General features: G+C 45.7%; 1 protein-coding gene across 4 annotated transcripts; it reads right to left on the bottom strand.

Moving 5' to 3' along the window:
* Positions 1-1,523: 1,523 nt before the first annotated feature.
* Positions 1,524-21,170, bottom strand: MAPKAPK5 (MAPK activated protein kinase 5). Of its 4 annotated transcripts, none has more exons than XM_086855852.1 (14): positions 20,964-21,160; positions 17,317-17,390; positions 16,303-16,378; positions 15,374-15,471; positions 14,299-14,407; positions 12,433-12,522; positions 11,785-11,880; positions 10,750-10,830; positions 9,151-9,338; positions 7,180-7,300; positions 6,500-6,630; positions 5,813-5,928; positions 5,411-5,515; positions 1,524-4,543 (listed from the first exon to the last, which is right to left on the bottom strand). In XM_086855852.1, exons 1-14 carry the CDS (start codon positions 20,997-20,999, stop codon positions 4,449-4,451), a joined length of 1,416 nt encoding a protein of 471 aa, XP_086711978.1. In that variant the 5' UTR covers positions 21,000-21,160; the 3' UTR covers positions 1,524-4,448. The 4 variants fall into 4 exon arrangements, with proteins under 4 accessions (XP_086711978.1, XP_086711981.1, XP_086711980.1 ...); XM_086855855.1 differs by having other exon boundaries at positions 5,807-5,928; positions 20,964-21,138; XM_086855854.1 differs by lacking the exon at positions 15,374-15,471 and having other exon boundaries at positions 20,964-21,170.
* Positions 21,171-21,526: the final 356 nt, after the last annotated feature.

The raw sequence follows: 21,526 nt of genomic DNA, 5'->3' as shown, positions 1-21,526 counted from the left end.
TTTTTGGGTCCAACCCAAATTTTTCTCATAGCAAGAAGAGGAAATACTCCAGCTTTGTGTAATTAACTTACCCAACATAACTGTGTAAACTCTGGGTAAGTCACACAAGGGCTGTGGAGGTTTGGTCAATGACTTATTTTTTCCTACAGAGTGAGACTGAGTGAAACAACTCAATTTTGCTGTTCTACAGGATAAAAGCAAGGTTTTCAGCCATTTCCTTCCACCTGGTCGTTCAAATCATCCTCTAGTCCCAAAGTTTGGACATGGATGACTCAATGTTTTTGCAGCCCAACTTCAAAGGCAAATACTCCCTGGGGAGGATGGGATCCATGCCCTGGCACTGGCTGGGTGTGAGCCACACTCAGTCTTATCCCTGAGAGCCTCCTGCACCCTTCCAGGGACTGACCCCATTTGTGGAGCCAGTGCAATTTGTTTAAAAGGGGATTAAGGCTTCCTAAGTGATGGAAGATTATCAGGGAAACAATGATTGGATTACTAATGGACTATCAGAGCTGGCAGTGGGTGCTGGCACAGTCCCAGGGCCCCTCAGACAGCTCAGCACCCACTCAGTGTTTGTTTGAGGGGTTTTCTTGCTGGAAAGAGCCATTCCATGGGCACTCACAGCTGGCTTGGCTGCTTTAAGTGCTCCCAGGCACTTGTTCCTTCAGTCCTTTTCCCAGTCTGGATGCTCCAAGGGTCACTCTCCACCCCAGCCCACTCTGAACTCCTCAAAGGCACCAAGCAGAGGGAAATTCTCTTAAAAGGAACCTTCACACCTGTTCCATCTTGTGTCCTAAAATGCTCCCGGGACAAAGGTGTGTCTGATTCCTGTCACCAAGTCAAGCCCTGCTGGAGGACAATAAACCTGTTTCCAGAGGCAGGAGGGGTCCAAGTGCCAGCCCGAGGGTCTGTGTCCTGAAGGGTGAGGGGAAGCACTCCCTGCTCGCTGGAAAAGCACGGGGCTATCAGGGGCAGATCCATTTCTCACCACCCAGTGTCCCCCAGTCCCAGCAGGGCTCCCACTTCAACCACCTGCAAGGATCATCATCTCTGGTTCCTATTTCCAGTCACTCCTCCTTTCCCTGACTGCCCCCAGGGGTTAACTGGGAGCACTGGGCAGGAGCTGCTGCCATCTGATGGAAAGCTGGGCCTAAAAAAGGCAATTTTGGGTTATGCTGCCAAGCAGAGCCCAGGATTTCCTAGGGATTTATCCAGCCTCTCCTGTCAGTCATCCTTTCATCTCAAAGCCTCATTCAAGTGCTTATTCCCATGGATGGGGGGGGCTGGGGGGTGGCAGAATAATGGAATAATGGAATCTCTAAGGCTGGAAAAGCCTTCTAAGATCCAAAAATTAACCCAGCACCACCGTGTTCACCACCAACCACACACCCAAGTGCTGCATCCACACCTCCTGGACACTTCCAGGGAAAAGCAGGGTGGCAGGAGAATCCTGCTGCTCTTTCCTCCTGCTCCTTCCTTCCCTCCTACAGGGATCTGGGGACCAAACAAAAGCAGCCAGGAACTTTTGAGTTTAGTAAAATCATTTATATACAGGATGGGTAATATTTACAATGTAATACTGATCCAAAAGGAACTAACAAGGAACACTGAGAAGGAGAAATGAGAACATTTTAACACACAGGAGTTAAACATGGGGACAGACTTGGGTTTCCAAAAGAAAAATCTAGAAGTAATGACAGCAAAACTTTGACATGTTGCTATTTCCAATCAAATTCTCTTTCATTAAACAGGTTCTCCTAATTTTAATATATATAGAAAAGCTTCAAATAATCAAGTCACAGGAGAAGCCAGTTGTACAGAAGATTTTGAAAAGGTCAAATGATTTCAGACATTTTTCTTCACTATTTAAATAAAATTCTAAAAAAAAAAAAAACCCAAAACCCAACAACCTCCAGAGCTTTCCCACATATTTTTAGTGTTTATACAAAGAAATTCTTCTTTGATCCCACACTTCCAGCTCAAGATATTTACAATATTCACAGTCTGCTATAAAGAATCAGTAGATTTGTTACCAAGTCAAACCTCAGAGAATCAAGACAAGGTGTCTTGCACTTTCTTCAACTGAAAAATAAACTAAACACAGGAATGAGAAAGTCAAATGCTACTTTCAAACATGTAAATGAATCCATTAAAGTTATTGAACTTTGAAATGTAAAACAGAATTTTTCAGAAGTAAAAAAATCAACTTTCTCATAGAAACAAAACCATTTGACCTTAAGTCTTCAAATTTTGTTTTCCTAATCTGTCCCTCCTCCCTCTGCTTCAGATCAGGCCCTTCTTATTTATCACAGACAAGAAAATGTAGATCAAATCCATCAAAAGCAGCTCCTTGTGGTAAAATCCCTTGGAAATTTGTACAAATGTTCCCACCTCAGGATCAGCAGCACTTAAGGGATGAAGAAAAGGAGGAATCCTCTAACACACATCAGATCCCACCTTCCCCCCTGACTGCACATCCAACAAATTCTGGCTCCCAAAAAACTGCCTGAGGATTTTCCTCCTGGGAGGACAGAGTCACAAAGTGCTTTTGGAGGGGATTTTTTGCTCTGCCATTCAAACAAAGGTGATTTCCCTGTTTCCATCTCTATTTGCCACACTTGAAAGGTTTGATTTCCCAGAAAGAAAAATATGGATTTCAAGTTCAAAAGGAAACCATTTCAAGACATGACTTAGAATTAGAGCAAGGACAGAAATGCACATAACAGTGCTTGGTGGTACAGCCAAAAAAAATGACAAAAACTCTCAATTTTGGTTAATTCTCTTCAGTTTTCAACAGGTCAGTGCACTAATATTCCAGGTAGTGTCAGAGGTACAATTCCAGCTCACACAAACATTCCCTGCCCCCATCAGAGGATGGATGAGCAGGGACTGTTCTCACCCTGCAATACATCAGGCATTGGAAAACTGTCCACAGGATTAAGGAAAGCTGACAGAGAATGGGAAACAAAGCATCTCCTTCATGTAGAAAAAACAAGTCACTGTTTAGAAAATTGTATAGAAAGAGTCAGACACTGCTTTGCCATCCAGCTAAAGCTGCAAGGAAGTTTTGGTATAGAAAAAGAGACAAAAAAAAGAACAAGGCTGGACTTTTGTAAGAGAGAATTGGGAGACTGATGGCTCAGGTTTGTCAATGTAAACCCAAAAATGGATGAGCTGTGAAAGACAACAACGTTCAGGGGTGGTCACTGATGGCCCTGGGTTGGCACTTCAGTCTGCAGACCAAACTCACCCGATGTCTGCACGGATTTGGTACCAAAATAGCTCTATAAAAAGCCTCTGCCCGATCTCAAAAGAAAGAGAAGCAGAAAAGGTAGAAAACTAGAACTATGTACAGATTCTTGCCATTGGTTTGCTGTATCAGGATTTAAAAAAGCAGCTTTTGGAGCCAATGTTCCAGACTAGAGTAAGAACCTGCCCTGGGGAGGCAGCCAAGGAGCAGCCCTGCAGTTGTGGCTCCCCCAAGAAGGAGCTCGAAGGCATCAGAGACGGGCATTTGGGCTCCAGAGACAAATCCCAGGGGTTCCCCAGAGCACTGGGAGCCTGCCTGGGAGCAGCTCTGCCAAACAAGAGGACAGGTCAGAACCCAAGCCTTGGATCTTCTAGGAAAGAAAGAATGGGAATAGGGGGGGTGGATCCCAAACAAACAAACCCCAGGCTGGTCTCGGTCCATAGAAGATCCCACCATGGAAATTAAAATAACTTGTGCATAAGAAGTTGAACATTCTTCTGTTCTACTGTTGGACAAAGTGAAAAAAAGAAAAGTTTTGTGCTGAATGGTTGATTCAGCCTTAAAAAAGCTCTGAGGAAGATGAGGAGGAAGAGAGAAGGTTAAGCCTTAAAGAAGATCTGAGGGAGATGGGGAAGACAACAAAAAAAAAAAGAGAGTCACTGCTCAGAACTGAAAATTTCAGTAAGCACATGGCCTCAGGTGCCTGGGCAAGGCACCAAGCCAAACTGAAGGATATTTAATTGATTTTTCTCTACCTAAAGACCTGGAATTTAGGTGCCAAGGGGAGCTGTGAATTTGCATTTCACAGCACTTGCTTCAAGTACTCACTGAGCAGGGGCTTGAGAAACTGTGGCTCTCCTTCGCATACAGTCACTGCAGGGGCTGGATGTGGCAGGTGAAAGGCAGCTTCTGCAACTGGTTATTAAGAAAAAGAATGGTTTTTAACAATAAAATCCACCCCATTTGGGGGGCTCATGATTAACAGTACATAAGTGATCATATATACCTCAAGGAACTGAGTTTTAAAAAAATATTACAGTACCAATGATTTTTTTTTTCTATCTACAACTATACAGCATTTTCAAGCAGTATGGAAATTTAATGAAATAATTATGATTTATTAATTTACATAAAAATACTTTTTACAGTTAAAGAATAAATCTTAAATGGTAAAAAAAATAAGATTAAGAAGCTCCAGCTATTGAGAGTCATGGGAGTTTGTCTGCTCTTCAATCACTTGTTTGACGATTTCTGCCAGTTTTAGTCGATCCACTTTGTCTGTGAATCCTCTGCCTGGAAGGGAAAAAACAGGGAATCAGCTGGAGCTGGGCACAAGGAGGGAAGCACAGGGCAACAGCAGCACAGGATCCAAAAGGAATTACAGACCATAGTTCTGCTGGAAAAATTGAGCTGTTAAAAATGTCAATTAAAGCCAAGCAAACAGAACAGAAGCTGCTGATGCTCCTGGTCCCTTATGTCCATCAGCACCTGCTCCTGGGGGCTGACACCTCTGCCAGCCTCTTCTGTCCAGGAGCCACCTGAGCATTCCCAAGCTCCTGGTTTAATTCTGCTCCCAAGCCGAGCTGCAGAGCTGTGCTGACAGGGAGGAGCAGCCTCCAGCAGAAAGAGGGAATAAACAGCTGGATGGAAAACAGCTCAGCACAGCTGAAGAGGTTCCTAAAAGGATCTTGGAATGGTTGGAAAGGACCTTAAAAGTCATCTGGTTCCACACCCTGGGCAGGGACACCTTCCACTATCCTATGTTGTTCTAACCCCTCCTCGGACACTTCCAGGGATGGAGCAGCCACAGCTTCTCTGGGCACCTTGTCCAGGGCCTCCTCACCCTCACAGGGAAGGGTTTTTTGCATATATCCCATCTATCCCCACCCTCTGGAAGTTTAAAATTCCCCCTTTTCTATCATGATCCATTTGTGCTGTTACATTCCCGGTGCCTCTGAAAACTCAACCCTGACTTTCAAATAGAAATTTCAAAGCAACACTTCCAACCCCATTTTGGGAACACCAGTTCTGGCAGGAGGGATAAAACAGTGTCAAAACCTAAATCAGCCCATAATGGAATAAATTTGGTGTTATTTCCATAGCAGGAAGTCTGTGCTTCCCCCTTTTCCACATTCCCTGTGGGAGAGCAGGAATTCTCACCATTCCAGCTGAAGCTCTGCAGGGTATCTCGCAGCAATTTGCATTCCCTGTTGTATTTCCAGGCCTCCTGCATCACTTCATTCAGTTTCTCATCTTCATTCTCTCCTGTTTGGGATGACAAAGGGACACAGGAGGTTTGGCCTCATGCCTTGCTCAGGGCTTAGCAAACTGGGCAGTTATTCCTGCTGACCCCACACAAACCAGGACATGGCCTTTAAACCAAATATTCCCGTTTGAAAGTTCTTTTAACAGCTTTGCGTGTCACTAAAATTCCACACAAACCCAAATCCCAGCTCAGAGACTGCCCAGGAGTTTTGTTCTTCCTTCCTCACCACTGACACAACCAAAGTCGGGGTCTTGCACGTTTAGGATTAAAACATTCTTTAAAGTGGCAACCTTTACCAGCCTGTGGTAGAATGCACTGAGCAATCACATCTCTCAGCTTCTCCAGAGCCACGTTGGAATCGTTGCTTCCATTCTCGGGGTCATGGATGTAAACACCATCCTTTGGCTTGGTGCTGCACAAGAACAAGGAGGAAATAATTAGAATTTGGGCGCAGCTCAAGCTCGTTACTCGTTGTATAACTGCTCCAGTATAACACAGCTCCTTCCCTCCCTGGGAAATGGGTAGACAGGTTCAGCATTAATTATAATTCTTGTCCTATATTATGAGATCATTTGAAGTATGGAGAAAAAGAAATATTCCTTTAAATGACTTCAAACAAGGGTAATCCTAAAGTGCATGAGTCTATTTTTCAGATTAACTCAAACAGAGAGAGAGAGTTTACCTGACTTCTTCAGCAAATAAATGTCAGGATGAGAAAAAAGATCTTGGCATTCTTTCTCCCAGTTTGCCTTATCTTACACATCCCATAAGGAATCTGTTCAATGAAGGAACAGTGTCCAACCTCCTTCCTGCCCTCACTGGCACATCTCGGCAGAAAAACCACACTGTGCCACTACTACTTGTCTGGGCAACACCAAAAGTGTGTTAAACCATCAAAACTGAGCCTGTGCCATTCCCAAAGCCATTTTCCAGCCACCCCAGCTGGCTCCACGTTGTCCTTTCAAACCCAGGTTTGGAGTTACCCCAGGAGTTTCCGCTTGCGCAGGATGGGGTTGTTCACGGAGTGAAGGGGCTTCAGGCTCACTTTGAGGTCCTGGATTCTCATGTTTGCAAGTTGTTCTGCGTGAGCCTGCTGGATCCCTGCCACCATGGCCTGGAAAGACAAAAGGGCACATGGACAGTGTTTGCCATGGGCGAAAAAAAGAGGAGTCAAAATCTGATTCATTTTGGAGATGCGCAAGAAAAATCAGGTTTGCATGAAGCAAGGCATGGCTAGGACTAAAATCAGTGAGAAAATATCCCAGGGAGAAACAGGACAAAGGATCATCTCCTTCTCATGTTCACAAGATTGACTGAAATCCTCTTTGAGCAGAAATTAAAGGAAACAAGGACTATTTATTTAATTAGTGAGGTCATTGCTTTAGTGGGGATAAAACATGGCAAAAAGAGGGAAGACCTATGGAAGATCCCTCAGGCTCTGCTTTCTACCATCAGCAAGTGGCAGCTTGTTACCACCAATCTGGAAGCATCTACTTCAAGCCCAAATTTTATTTCTATTTTCATTCCTGTTTCCATTTTCTCTCCTAAAGCAGAAGAGAAGCTCCTTATCTGCATAACCCCACATCAAAAAAAGACCTTTCACCCATCCCAGAGCTCTCCTGCTCCTGTGCAACGTTCCTGACCAAAAAACTGCTGTTCAGACCTTGTCCATCATCAGCTGGGCAGAGGGCAGGATGTTGTCCAGGGCCTCAGTGGAATTGAGCCAGGGATGGTCCAACACCCCCTCAATGGTCAGGCGTTCCTCAGGTTTCACCTTCAGCAGCCTGGGGAGGAAAGAATAAATCCCTAAGAATGGGTTGATTTACAGAGCATTTAAGCATTTTAAAGGCCAAATAAGAAGCTTCTCCAAGAGCTCAAACTGCCCCAAAATGAGCCCAAAATCTGTCCCAGCTCTCTGACCTTGTGGTTTAATGCTGTCACAGCTCATCCAGGGCAATCCAGAACTCAGAGCAAAGGAAGGTGCTAAAGGCATTCCTGGGATACCCCTGTGCTGCTGAATTCCTCAGCTGCTGCTCCCAGGTGGAAAATCACCTTCCAGAGGAACTGGAAATGATCCAGACTGGCAGTTTCTGTAAATGCTCTCCCAGAGCTCATCCCCAGAACAGGTTACAGCCATTCCAAGGACTCTGGCCATGGAAACCTTACAGGACTCACTGCTCCCACATACCACTCCTCAGCTTTTCTCCCCACTACAAAGTCCTCAAGTAATCAACACTTTGCTCCCAGCTCCTCAAAATAAAAAACAACTTTATTCATTAGATTGCTGCAAACTCCATGAAATCTATTTTTTTTCTAGCATGAAACCCTGGAAAGATGATTTGCAGATAAATTTGTGTTCTCATGATGAGCACAAGTAAATAAAAAAGCAAAATTTCCCACAGAGTGCTGACAAGTCATCCCAATGACTCCAAGAGCTTGTCACACTTCCTTAGACAACTCCAGATCAGCTTCTTGGCTGCAGAGCACAATTGTTTAATGTACCAAGAAAGCAGAAATAACTTGTACAAAATGTCAGCAGCACCATGGGGGAGCTCAGAAATCCCACTCGCTGCCAAACAGGTTGAGTTCACTTTTGATACCACACACATGCATTCCTTTTCCGTGCATCTTCCAAATCCTAACCCATTATCAAACCCTCAAAAAGCTCGAGGTCAGAAGTCAGCCTGGATTCACGAGACAACATCCCGAGAGCTGAGTTTCATGGGAATTTTAAAAGACAATGAAACCTTTTGCCTGTGGAGTTTCTGTGGGAGAATAAAGAGCTGACCTTGCTATAAAAGAAAGTTAATTTGGTGAAAGGTTGGAGGTTCTCCTGCACAGCTCTAAAGAGGTCCCAGCACCCTCTCCAAACAGTGTGAGCCCTTGGAGAATTTACAGTACATCTGAGGAACCAGTGACACTTTTGAATTAATTCCCCAACTGATTTTTTTTTTCCTATTCATATTGCTTTTGTTCTCTCAGTTCCTCTGGTGATGCAAAGGCAGTAAGTCCCTGTCACTTCTTCAAAAATAAGTGAGGTCAAGCCCTAATCAGTGCCACGTTCTTGCTCTCAAACAGACCAAGTCTTTGAAACACTCCCAGCTGAGGGATGTGCCCTGCATGGAAAACAGACTCCATTAGCATTTAGAATAAAACATCCATGCAAAACCTTATCTGAGTCTGGCACTTCATGACAGATCTTAATCTCCCTCTCCATCCTCCTGCCTGACTCTTTTTAGGGTGTGTGTGATGTGCACGGGGCTTTAGGGGACAGATTTATCACATCACATTAAAAGCACTTGATTTTCACAAGAATTTAAACATCATCCCAGGAAATCCATGCCAGTTGTGTTACCCTGAAACCCTTCAGTGCTCCCACTGAAAGACTAAATACATTAAAGACTAAATACACAATTCACCCCAACAAGAGACATCAAAATTAAACACTTGGGCAGAGAAAGAAAAACATTTCTTGTTGGTTTATGCCAAATGTAACTGAGAATTTGCCAGCTGGATGAGCTGCAGACAATCCCCTCACTGCTGGAAAAACTCTTGGGATAAGGCACTTCCAGGTGCTTTTCCAATTCCTTAACACAAGCACAGAGCAACACAAGAGTTGCCCCCACAGACTCACTTTCTCACAATGTCTTTTGCCATTTCCGAGATCTGGCTCCACTCTTCCTCTGGGAATTCGAAGCTTCCCGTCATGATCTTTTTCCTCATGTCCTTGGGAATCGTCCGGCTGTGGTGCTTGGAGTAAAAGGGGGGGTATCCACACAGCATCACGTAGATAATGACCCCCAGGGACCACAGGTCACAGCTCTGCAAGCAAGGAAAGGGTCACTTTGGGGAGCAGTTTGCAGCAGACAGTGGGGAATTATGATAAAAGTTCTGTGGGATTCCCTGAGGGAACCGAACCAGCTCAGCTCCTCCTCCAGATTCACCCTGGTGGATAAATCTGGCTGCTGTCAACAGCTCCGTGCCCCAAGCTGAACAACTTCCAGGTGGTTGGGAATTGTCTGGGAGCAGCCAGGGCTGCAGTGGTGTGAGAACAATTGCATTTCTGGAGATACCCCAGTCCTACTCCCCCAATCCCTCAAAAGAATCCAGTTGTTTACAATGGGAGACTGAAAACACAACAACCATCCAGTAAAGGAACCAGCAGAGATATTAAATCAGAGCTGTCTGTGGTGACAGCCAGGGAGAGGAAGGAGCCAGGAACAGGACTGGATTGCCATGGAAGGACAGAGCACCTGGAAGCCTCTCAGTGTCTGTTCTGGGGAGCCAGGCGAGTGCCAGGTGCTGCTTTTGCAGAATCACACTTGAGGACAAGGCCCTTCCCTCAGCAGCCCCTTCACCCAGCGCCACCAGGCCTGCACAGGACAACTCTTCACATGAAACGTGGAAAGGAAATCACTCCCACCTTGGAAATCCCAAATCAAGGGACAATGGAGGGAAGAAGAAACTCCATATTGAAACACTACTGGCACATTCTACGGAGTTCAGAAAAGGAAGTGTCTGCTACAATCACCAACCTGGCTCTTCAGGATGCAGAGGCAGTCAGAGCCTTGAAGAAGGCAGATTTGTGATGCAGACTAATTAATATTTGCTTTAACTCTCTCTGTGAGGCTACTAAATGCTAACACTGCACATCAAATATCTGCTCAGGCACGTGGTGGGATAAACAACCATTCCTTAAAGCTGGAATCAGGGCAGATCCTTCCACTGGGGTCACAAACCAGACCACTTGAGTTAAAATCGACACACCCAGAACACTCAGTGGTTCAAGCACTGCTCAGCCAGCAGGAGACAGTGATGATAAGGAGGAAAATGTTTTGGAATGGCCAAAAAGATTATTACCTTTCAGGACATTTCCTACCTCAATTTTGCCAACAGCAGCTACACAATAAATTCTTGGTTGTTTTCCAGAAGATCCAGGTACAGAGCAGTTTCTGGCACTGCTGCCTGAACAAGGAATGCTCTGCACATCCAGAAACTCTGGCAGCAGGAAAGAGATTCCCTTCAAACAGAGGTGAAAGAACTTCCCTCTTGGCCTCACTCCAGCAGAATCATTCTACTCTCTCCAAAACCTCGTTCATATTTAGTGCTCCTTAAGAGCATTTGTGTATTTTTCCTTCATTAGAGGATCATTAATTAGGTTTGCACTAAGTGTGCATTTTATTATTTATCAGAAGCACCAGTGGGGTGGGGAAGACTTTTATTCCCAGCTCACCTTGTTGTAAGTGTAAGGGGTTGGAGAGGTGGGGATAATACCAGACTTTTCTTTCTGATGTCTTCTTTGTGCCTCCAATACCTGGTGAGAGGGGAAATAAAAACAAACAAGGAAAAATCCATCTCATGAACAGGTAACACAACCAGCAAAGCCTATGCCAAAGACTCCTGATGATTTTCTATTCAGGAAATTTATTCCAGCTACTGAAGATTACCAAACTCCCAATTTTTCTCCCTAAGAAAGACTGGAGCTTTCTACATAGGGAAAATACTAAAATATATAATATTTCAGGGCACTGAAATCTCCAGTTCTGCCTGAATTAAAGCTCCAATTCCTCCATGCTTAGAACCAGAACCTGAAGTGTGTCTGGAGGGTAAACCAAGCTCCAGAGCTGACCCTTTTTACCTCTCCCAGAACAAATCCCATCAAATGTGTCCCTTGCTGATCCAGTCTGTGGGTTTGGGTTGCAGGCTCCAGCCCAGAAGGAATTTTCAGGACATGCTCTGATCTCTGAACTGCCCTTCCCAGTGATTAAAGGCTGCCCAGCACTGCAATTAAATCTCCATCTGCAGCTGCTTTTCATTTTCTCCAGGACTCCAGCACAAAGGACAGGAGAGAGGGGGGAAAGCAGCACTACAAAGAGCAGCCTGTGTGGAATTATAGACTGTGTTTAATGACAGGGGGGCCAGGCCAAGGTGCCCAGGTACCAACCATCTCCTCAGAGCCCTTTTGTTCCAGCAAAGTCCTCTCTAATGGAATCCTGAATGAGCTTGAGCTGGAAGGGAAATGGCAAAGCAGGGATTTCTCCAAACCAGCTGCTTTAATACAGCTAAAAGCCAATTGTCACCATCAGTGCTGAGCAGAGTCTGGGAAATTTGCCTTATCAACAGATCCCTGTGGTACTCCAGCTCCAGACTGGAGTGATTCCTGCACTCAGAGCCCTTCCCAGTACAGCAAAGGGGGTCAAAATGATGTGGATATGAAGGCTCAGGCAGTAAATGATCCCTTCAGCCCAGAGCAGGAACTGGTTGTTACCTGAGGTGCTACATAATAGGGAGTGAACTGGGGTGTCATCAAGTCACCTTGGTCTACTTTGGCAAACCCAAAGTCACACAATTTAACAGGTGCGTCCTAAAACAAGGAGAAGAGGCTTTATTAGACAAATCTCATTAAATCAGCTTCTCTAACACATAATTCTCCCCCTGTCCTCATCTCACCTTTTCCAAACATTCACCTCATTGTATTTACACCCTCACACTCCACCAGGCAGCTGAAAGGTCACAAACTGACCTTTCAAAAGAGAGGTTTTGCTTTTCTGGGTGCTCTGGGCCAGGAACAGCCCCCTCAGGGATTGGGAAAGCAGCAGGGGTCACTGCACACCCAGGCTGGTTGTGAGCAGGACAGACAAAGAATTGTTTGGATCTATCAAAGCACCTCTAGGCAGAGGGTCAGAACATCCTGATGAGGGGGCAGAGTTGGATTCTGTGTTCAGGTGGAGAATCTGACTCCTACTTAACAGCAGCAGCAGGGAGATCAGGGGATGGAAAAGCACCAGGTCCATCCAGGTGATGCAGTTTTCATTTTTCACCAACACATTCATGTCCTTTTACCACTACTCTGAGAGTCACCCTTGAGCCATTTTACACAATTCAGCAGCAAAAGAATTCCAAATGTTCATCTTACCAGAGAGTTATCCTTGAAGAGGAGATTCTCAGGCTTGAGGTCTCTGTGTGCAATGTTTAGTGAGTGGCAATGCTGCAAAGCCAAAGCTATCTGGAAAAGGGCACAACAAATCAGCTACAATCACCAACCTCCTCCTGCAGCCTGGACATTTATTTCAGCTTTATAAAGGACATTTCCAACCCCAAACATTTTCACTCCACTTGGGTGGAGTTGTGAGTTAGGATGAGCCTGACCCTGCTGGGCAGTGGTGCAGTGAAGTGACAACTGGGACATGAATCCCACAGAAAACAAAAGCCAGCTTGGCCTGGACTCCTCAATTTGAGAATCCAAAGCATTGAGAGCCTCCCAAGGGGAAGCAGGTGGTGCCAGAGCCCCTTCCCTGCTGTGCCAGGGCTCCAGGGCACTGCCCCTGCCCAGAAATTCCACCCTGCTGAACACCCAGCAGTGAGTTCCTGCTTCAGGATTCCAGGAATAATTCACTGCACTTGTTCCTGCCTGGAGATCCAACACTCAGGCAGATTTATTCTTTCATTTTGGATGGTACCACCTGCACTTTAATCATTCTCTGGATATCCCACAGAAATGCATCCCTGGATTCTTTCAAGGATGCTTTAGCAACCTGCAATCCAGGCAGGAAAGCTCCAGGGACTGCACATTTCCAAGTGCAATTCATTTAAAAAGTCAAGTATAAATATTTAAACAGCATTCCTGGGACAGAAGTGAGGCACAGCCTCACAACCCTTATTTGGAAGTATCCCTGCTGGATTCTGTAGGATCCTACCCAAGTTTAGAGTCCTTCAAAAACTCCAAATTACTGTCACAAGAGCACTTCACTGCTAATTTAGCTCAGCAATAAATACAAACACATTCCCAGAGAAAAATTGAGGCAGTGTTGTGACAAGTTTTAACCATTCCTGGGTACAAGACAATGATAAAGAACCACTAGAGAAAAGAATTTTAGAGAGACTTTCACATTTCAGACTTCATTTCTATAAACAATAAAGCAAAGAGTTACTTGAGACATGAATAACCCAAGTGTACACACAGAACTCAAATCAAAGTCTTGACTTCTGGTAAAGTTTGACAAGATTTCCCCACCATGTCAGAATCAAACAGTCAAGAAAAATTCTGTAATTCCACCTCATTTCTTTGTTGGATGAGACCAAAAAGTACCAGCACAATTAGCATTTCATTAGAAACAAGTCAGAGCACAAAAGTGATTTTTTTTTTTGCCCCAGGGCTGAGGGGACCTGGGGATCCCAGCACTGAATTCCACAGAGATCCTTCTGAGAGTCCCACCAGCAACAAAAAACCTGATGGACACCAAAACCCCCTGCAGAAACCACCGTGGAGGTTATAAAACACAGCACTCAGGAGCGAGCTGGGAGAGAAACGGTGAAGGAAAAACGACATTGCAACAAACAGCCACAAAATCAGAACAGACAAACACATTCTTTGGTATCTTCCAGGAATTCTGTAAGCCCAAGCCCAGAACCCAGCCTGAAAACCCCTGGCCCAGAGGAGAGAAATGCCAAGGGTGTCACAGAGATTCTGGAGCTCAGGAGTCCTGCTGGAGGCAACACTTTTAGGACCAGAGGAATGACAAAGTTCTCTTGGAAGTGATCTCTAGAGCAGGTGTAGAAAAGCAATGTTAAGCACAGCAGACCCAGAGAACAAGCCCACACCTTCAATCCTTTATTCCTAGTAAAGCTTTGGCATTGTCACTTATAACAAAGCAGGCAATGATCATCGGATCAGAACTGAGGATTCTTTTATTTAATCCTTTTTTCCCACCCTTCCAGCCCCAGGAATTGTCCCTACTTTAGCCAGAGCATGATGGATTTGCTGGGACAGGGGGTGACTTGCCTGCTTTGTTACTTGGCTCGCTTGCTTCTCAGTAAAGTGCCGGTGCTGGCTGATTCTGTGGAAGAGCTCTCCCCCTTCCATCATCTCCATTACAATTAGGAGCCGAGCCCTGTTCAAAAGCATTTCATGTTGTTACGTTAAAAAATCATCAAAAAGAACAGAATTGCTAAGCTAAGAATGCATATTTCACACAAACACCGCTTTCCCTACGCTGCTCTCGGGGCCGTTTTGCTGCTGTCGTTTTGCCTTGGCGTCTAAAAATCCGCAGGATTTTCTGGCTCCCAGTCATTGGCAGCCAGGAATCTCCAGTTTGCTCCTCCTGATGGGCTCCCACATCCAGCTGCAACAAACTCGAGGTGGACACATCCAGCTCCATTCAGGATGGAGCTGGGAGCCGTGTGGGATCCATGGGATAACTCTGCCCTCAAGGATTACACAGCGTGAGGATGCTTTTGAGTCTGGATCCCCCGTTATTTTAATTTACAGCTTCATTGTTATAATTATGAAGGATAAAAAATAGGAAGGTGGAGATCAGGGCTGCCAGATCCTCAAGGAATTAATTCCCAGTTCCCACCACACAGCAAAATCCAGAGCCTAATTCAGGTCTCAGCTCTTTCATTCTCCCAGCTCTGATGATTTTCTCCACTAAGATCCTATCAGAAGACAATCTTTTTATCCTAATATAATAATACACAAAAAAATCACTCTGCTCCATGTTTTCCTGTGTTCATTTTAAGCAGGACAATGCATTGAGAGTTTTCAGGGCTGAATTTCATATTTTTAGAAACAACTCTTTCACACAATGCAGACTGAATCAATGGAAAACCTAAAAAAACGGAGATGCATTCAAAACAGGGAGTGAAGGAAGCAAAATAATTTAAATACACAAAAGTCAGGGGAAAAAAAACAAGAGCTGCTTGGTCTGCAGGATAATTATTACACCTGGGACCCCCTTTAAATAATAATTTTGTGATTAAAACCAAACCAAAACAAAACAAAAAAAGCAAACTCCACTATACCTTGGGCTAAACATGGAAAGCAAGCGGTGGGAATGAATCACCCTATGTAATCTTACCTGGGGCTGGATTCATGTGGGAACTGCACACTGTTAGCATAAACTTCAATTATTTGAACAATATTGGGATGTGTTGCACACATCATGTGCAGACGTACCTTGAAGAGAAGGGAAGAGCTGTTACTGCACACAGGGACGGGCACAGAGCCCTGCTGAGCACTGCTCACCTTGCCATAAAAACACCCCCAGGCTGCTGACAGATTATGGAATCACACACAGAGCTCTGGGAAAAGCTCAATCTTTGATCCTTTACATAAATTTAGAGACAGAACCAGCTTTAAAGTAGCGGTGTAGGTGCAAGTGGAAGTGGAAATGAATGAATAAACCCTCAAATTCCATGATCTGGCTTCTTTCATGGCTAAGAGCTCCAGCACCTGGAACATCACCTCCTGTCCCAACATTCAGGAATTTTCCCAACTTTAAAGCTCTCTGGGCTGCTCAAACAAGCCAAGTCTCGGTGCTTTTTGTACACAGATGATTTTTATGGGAATTTTAAAGGAGAATTTGCTCAGTAACAAAAAATGGAAGTTGCCTAAACCTCGAGGACAATTAATCCTTCTTTAAATTCCCAACAGTTTGGAGGAGTGCCCACCATTCCAAAGGCTGACAGTTTGGCACCTCAGGAACTCCCAAGCAGTATCAGGAGCTGCTTTAGGCTCCTGGCACATGGAAAAATCCATTCCCAGGACAACTTGAAGCATTCCTGGAGCAGTGACATCCAAGAGTGAGACATATGGAAACAAAATTCCCTCCCAAACTGGTTCTGTTCCATCACAGGGAGAAGAACAGCTTTAAAATACAGCTCAAATTAATTATAAATAAATCTCTGGAAGCACAGCCAGCAAATGGGGGTTTGATGGTGGGGGTTTTTAATTTTAAAACATCCCAACAATTGAAGGGTTTTATGGAGAGAAAAGCAGGAACTGTACCTCATTTCGAGCTTTTGGACGATCGAGGAGGATTTTCAGTGCAAAGCGTTCTTGGGAGGACTTTTTCATGCAGACTCTGGTATTACAGCAACAAAATCATTCAGTCAGCAAGGAGGTTAAAAAGAGACACCTGAAGCAATTGATTTGTAGCTCTGAGTTTGCTCTCCACATGGGAATCCCCCAGTTTGGGATACACAGGGAATATCTCAGCTCTCACCCTAAATTCAGCCTCAAGAGAGATTTTGGATGGAAATAACCCAAAGCACACCTGAACACCCCCCGGTGATACTGGAATAAATAAAGTGTTTGGAATAGATCCAAACACTAGTTTGATCCACTGGATAGTGGTTTGGGAAGGAAATTCTCTTTCTGGCTGAATTTTTTTTTCTCTTTTTTCCCCCCATTTAACAGTTGAGGAAAGGGCCCATGTCTGAACAGGCTGCCCAAAGAATAAAGCACCAAACGTGTGTTTTAATGAAGCAACACAAAAAGGATGAGGAGAACCCAGACAGGAAGATAAATGATGGCAAAGAAAGGGAGCACCCAGGAGCAGCAGCACAGTGGTTTTCCAGCACAAATTCACATTCCCTGAAGGGAGAGGCCTTGTTGAAGTGTTTTCCTTCCCAGAAAAAAATCCGGGGGTTTGAAATCCATGAGGAGCAGGGCTGGGATGCAAAGCCAATGGCAAGAAGAGGGAAGAGCTGGAAAAACAACCAGGAAAGCAGGAAAGGGGCAGTGCTGGGGCACCAGGAGCCAAGGACAGGGGGCTGCAGGAGGAATTTCTGTTGTCATCATTCCACAACAGCTCCTGCTCCTGCCTGGCTGTGGGAACACCAGGACAAGGAAGGGAGGAGAAATTTTCCCTCCCAAATTCCTCCAAAAAGACAAAACCCCTCCTGCACGACCCACGTGGGGCAGAGGCATTTGTTGTTTATAATTTTGTGTGTATTCTATTTAGTAAAATACTCACTGACTCCTCCACATGTCAGGGATAATCCCAGAGTGTTCCCTTACCTAACAGGCCCACTGATCCCAGCTCCCAGCTTCTGAGTCCAGTTAATGTTGTATTCCTCTAAAATGGAGGTTTCCTGTTCAGGAAGGAGCAGCAGGAGGGAAAACACAGTCAATAAATACATAATAAATAAAATTACTACAACCTTTCCCAAAACCACTCAGCTCAGCAGATCTGAGTGTAAAAGTGCCTGCTGGAGAGTTTGCTTTCCTGAGGGAAATTAAATATAAACATAAATAAATATCAATGCTCGTGTCATGATTTACCTGATTAAGGTTGTTTCTGTGCAGGTGGAATTTCAAAACACGGTTATTGAGAGCAGTAAATGTGATTTTGTGCTTTTAATACCCAAAGTGTAACAAGGGCATCTCTCCCTGACTCAGTTCCAGCTTCCTACCTATAAATGACCAATCACAGCAGAACAAGGAGCCCCATTTCAGCAACAAAATGTTTGTTTTTTTTGGTGACAGAAAACAAAAAATTGCAGGTTTCAAACATTTGGAACCATCACACTGTAAATTAAACTCTGCTTGAACAATTTTAGATTTTTCTGATAATAAACCAGGCTCCTTTTGTCCAAATCCACACAAATAGGGCCGGGTTTTATTAAGCCACAGCTTGGGTGCTCTCAGGCTTAACCACATCCCAAGGCAGGTTGTAAATCCAGAGCTCAGAGCTTTGATTGATGTCCTGAGCTGGGCTTTTGTTCTTTTATTAAATTCCTGCCTCTGCTCAGGATAAATCACAGCAAAAGGAGCTGCTGCAACAGCATCACTGGGCAAGCTTAAGGAAAAATAATTCCCAAATACACTGGAAATTCAAGGAAGAGGCCACCCCTGAGGGTTCCATGAAAGGTTTAAAAGGAAGGGGCAGAAATTTCAGTGCATCACAGAAATTTGTGGTTTTCAGGAGGAGCTCCAAGAAACTTCTTATCAATTCAACTCAGATAAATTTCACTTGTCAGGAGCCTGTTAGGGAAAAGATGATTTAATTTTCCTGATATTCAGCTGCAGAGAACTGAAAGCAGCAGGGGTGGGATAAAAACACAATTTTAGGAGGGCATTAATGAGCACTTAATTTCTATTTCCTATTTTGTGTATTTACCATTGTTTTATAGAAAAAGGCAACAATTTTACTCCTTGCACTTTTTAAATCTGGATCCCAATCTTCATCCCAAAGCAGCTTTACAACTCAAGGAGTTAAAATTAATAATTTAGAGGTCAAGAAACACAAATGACACCAAATCCAGGGATTGGGAGCTCTGATGCCCAGCATCACATCCACCTCCCAGCTCAGGAATGGGAAGTCCAACTTCAGCACCAGGAATTCCCAACATTACCAGGGAAAGCTTGGACTCCATCACCTTGGGGGTCTTTTCCAACCTTAAGCATTCCATGATTTTGATCTTAAACAGCTGGAAATGCTTCAAAAGCACCAATGTGTTTGAAAATATCCAAGTGTTTCAGCAGGGATTGTGTGGGTATGGAATTCCTGGGCACATCTGGGAATCACCAGCCCTGCAGCAGCTCCAAACTTCCAGGAACCTGAAACTTCTGATCGCTCCTTACATCAATTTTCAGCGGGAAAATGGGATAATGATGTGAAATATCTGGAATTACAGTGAAGTTTTACACCCACATGGAGCTGGGATCTCTCCAGCAGCGAAATTCCCTCCCATCAAGCCTCAGCCAATATTTTGGGCACTATCCCAGCATATCTGGGATGTTCAGAGCCTGGAAAAGCAGCATTCCCAGAGTTCTCCCAGCCTGGATTCCACCAAGCTGCTCTCACACATCGGGACTGCTCAGCCCCTTCGGAGTTGTTGCTCTGAGAGGGCTTTTCCCACCTCGCTGATTCCATGATTCCACTGGATATTGATGAGAAAAAGGGTTGAAATCAGGAGTTTGGGGTGTGACAGGGTGACCTGAAGAAGTGCAGGCTGCTGCTTGGACAAACTCCATGGATCCAGCCAGAAAAACGTCACATCCTGGGGAATTCCATCTCCTGCTCCTTCAACTTCTCCTCCATTCCCAAACATGGATCCCTCTCCTGAATCACAGACCTTGAACCCGAGAATAACCAAACCTGACCTAAACCAAGGGTTTGAGAAGCAAAAAAATCAGCATAAAGCATAAAAGCACTGAATTATGAGTTAGATTCAGGCTGTGCCCAGAATTCCAGGGATTCACCCAGGGAGTTTTGGTTGAAGCCCTCCAGACTGGGAGGAGGAGCACAGAACTGCCCCAACACTTCCACAACTTCAGCCTTTTAGCTTTAAACCCCAAGAGTTCTGATGTGGACCTTTCCCTTCTCATGAAATAACACAGAATTACTTAAATCCTCTTTTTTTCCCCCAAGCTTTCAGGATGGCTCCTTCCCTGGAGTGTGGCAAGAAAAACCACAGGGAACAGTTCTGACACTTGATCTCAGGGGTTAATTACAACCTCATTAGATTTCCTTCTGCTCTGCGCTTTTTTTAGTGCAAACCCCACAAATTTTCAACATGGAAATGATCGAGGCCAGGTTGGAGAAGGCTTGGAAGATCCTGGGATAGTGGAAGGTGTCTGTGCCCACAGAGGGGGTGGAATGGGATGAGCTTTAAAGCCCTTCTAACCCAATTTTTTCCAGGATTTATCAATTGCATAAGGCAAAGAACCTCCAGAGAAGCTTGAAAACATTGGTTTACATCCCTTTATCCCAGCAGGGAATTCCCCAGGAAACCCAGCCAGCCAGGGCACAGAGGGATCCCGAGCTCACACCCTGAACCCTGGATGTGTTCAGCTCCAAACACACAAATCCCACACTCCAGAGCTGTTTTTTCATGGCAGCACCTGAACAGGAACCCTAGGAAAGGCTGCCTGCCATCCCAAGAATCAGGAGAAGGAAAACAGTGGCAGGAATGAGAAAGGAGTTAGGAAACAGGGTCAGAAACAGGGTTGGACTGCTGGAAAATGTGGGGAAAATCCCTTTAAGAAAGGCTGTTCTTTGGGGTTTGATTTTGTAGCTTTCAAGCCTGATGAACAAAAATATTTAATCTGTGAAAAAGCTTAGAGTGATGTCCAGCTGTTAGAAAACCAAATTGGTGGTAGAATTGTGTTGTTAAGGTTTAGGGCTTGATGTATTTCAGTGACCTCAGATCTGGGAAAGGTGAACAAATCTTGGGAAGAAGGATTTGGACAAAAGAAATGCAGAGCTTATGGTCCATGAGGACATTGGGCAGAACCCCCAAGATAAGGAAGAAATTAAAACAACCCAACTTTGTATCTGTGTTGAAAACAGCTCCATTGAGTAAAAGGGAATTCCAGCAGGGACAGATTGTGACCAACTCGGAGACACCGAGCCAGGAACCGCCCCCGACCCAAAGGCGAGGAGCTAATTAACTAATTAACACGGCAAATGAGAGAATCATTAACCAATAGAACACTAATTAATAAGAGAACTATACAACTTGCAGCCAATGAGCGCTAATTCCTTTGCTTGCTAAAACGCATAAAGAGTAAAAAGTTTGGACAGTCGGGGTGCTCGGTTTGTGGAGCCTCCGCTCGCCCCCTGCGCAGAGCGAACCTCTGCTGTGCTAAAAAACCCCTAAATCGGCCCCACGGGCACCGTGACCCGGCCACCCCTGCCCTCCCCGGCGGCTCCCGCCAACCTTGATCGTCTTGTCCATGTCGTGATCCTGCGACATCGTCCCGCCACGGCGGGGCCCGGGGGCGCTGGGCCGCGTCAGGCAACGCGCAGCCCCGGAGGAGCCTTTGTGCCGCCGCCGCTCCGCCTCATGCCCGGCCGGGCGGGCCGCGGCTGCCGGACCCCGCGGCGCGGGGAGGGCGCGGGGCCCGCGCGGAGCCGCCGCTCAACCGGGAGGAGCCGCCCGGGACCCGGACATCGCCGGCACCCCGCGCCGGGCAGCCCCGCCGGCCGCCGCGTTCCGCCGCAGCCCCGCTGCCGCCGCCGCGGCTCTACGGGAGGATGGAACGGGATCGCCGCGCCCGCCCCGCGCCCGCCGCGGGATTTTGGGAGCCGCCGCCACGGCGCTGGCGCGGTTTGCAGGCGGGTGCCGGCAGCTCTAAAAGCGCGACGGCCTCGGCAAAGCCCCCGCCGGGCTTTCGAGGAGGGCGGCGCCTTGTCATGACGTTTGACTAGCCGGGCATCGGGGGGCGGAGCGAAGCTCTGTGGCCCCGCCCCCTGCCGGGCGCGCGGGAGGGCCAAGCATAG

The sequence above is a fragment of the Cyanistes caeruleus genome, chromosome 18, assembly GCF_971803275.1.
Source record: "Cyanistes caeruleus chromosome 18, bCyaCae1.hap1.1, whole genome shotgun sequence".
NCBI lineage: Eukaryota > Metazoa > Chordata > Aves > Passeriformes > Paridae > Cyanistes > Cyanistes caeruleus.
The sequence above is the reverse complement of the archived record's forward strand: the minus strand, read 5'-3'. Positions and strand labels throughout refer to the sequence as shown.

Excerpts from the sequence above, each read along its gene's own strand:
- MAPKAPK5 (XM_086855855.1), bottom strand. The coding sequence starts at position 20,999 with ATGTCGCAGGATCACGACATGGACAAGACGATCAAG. Across the intron at positions 12,523-14,298 it reads CGAGCCAAGTAACAAAGCAG|ATAGCTTTGGCTTTGCAGCA; the intron begins GCAAGTCACCCC and ends GCCCTTTTCCAG. Across the intron at positions 4,544-5,410 it reads GCAGAGCTTCAGCTGGAATG|GCAGAGGATTCACAGACAAA; the intron begins GTGAGAATTCCT and ends TTTCCCTTCCAG.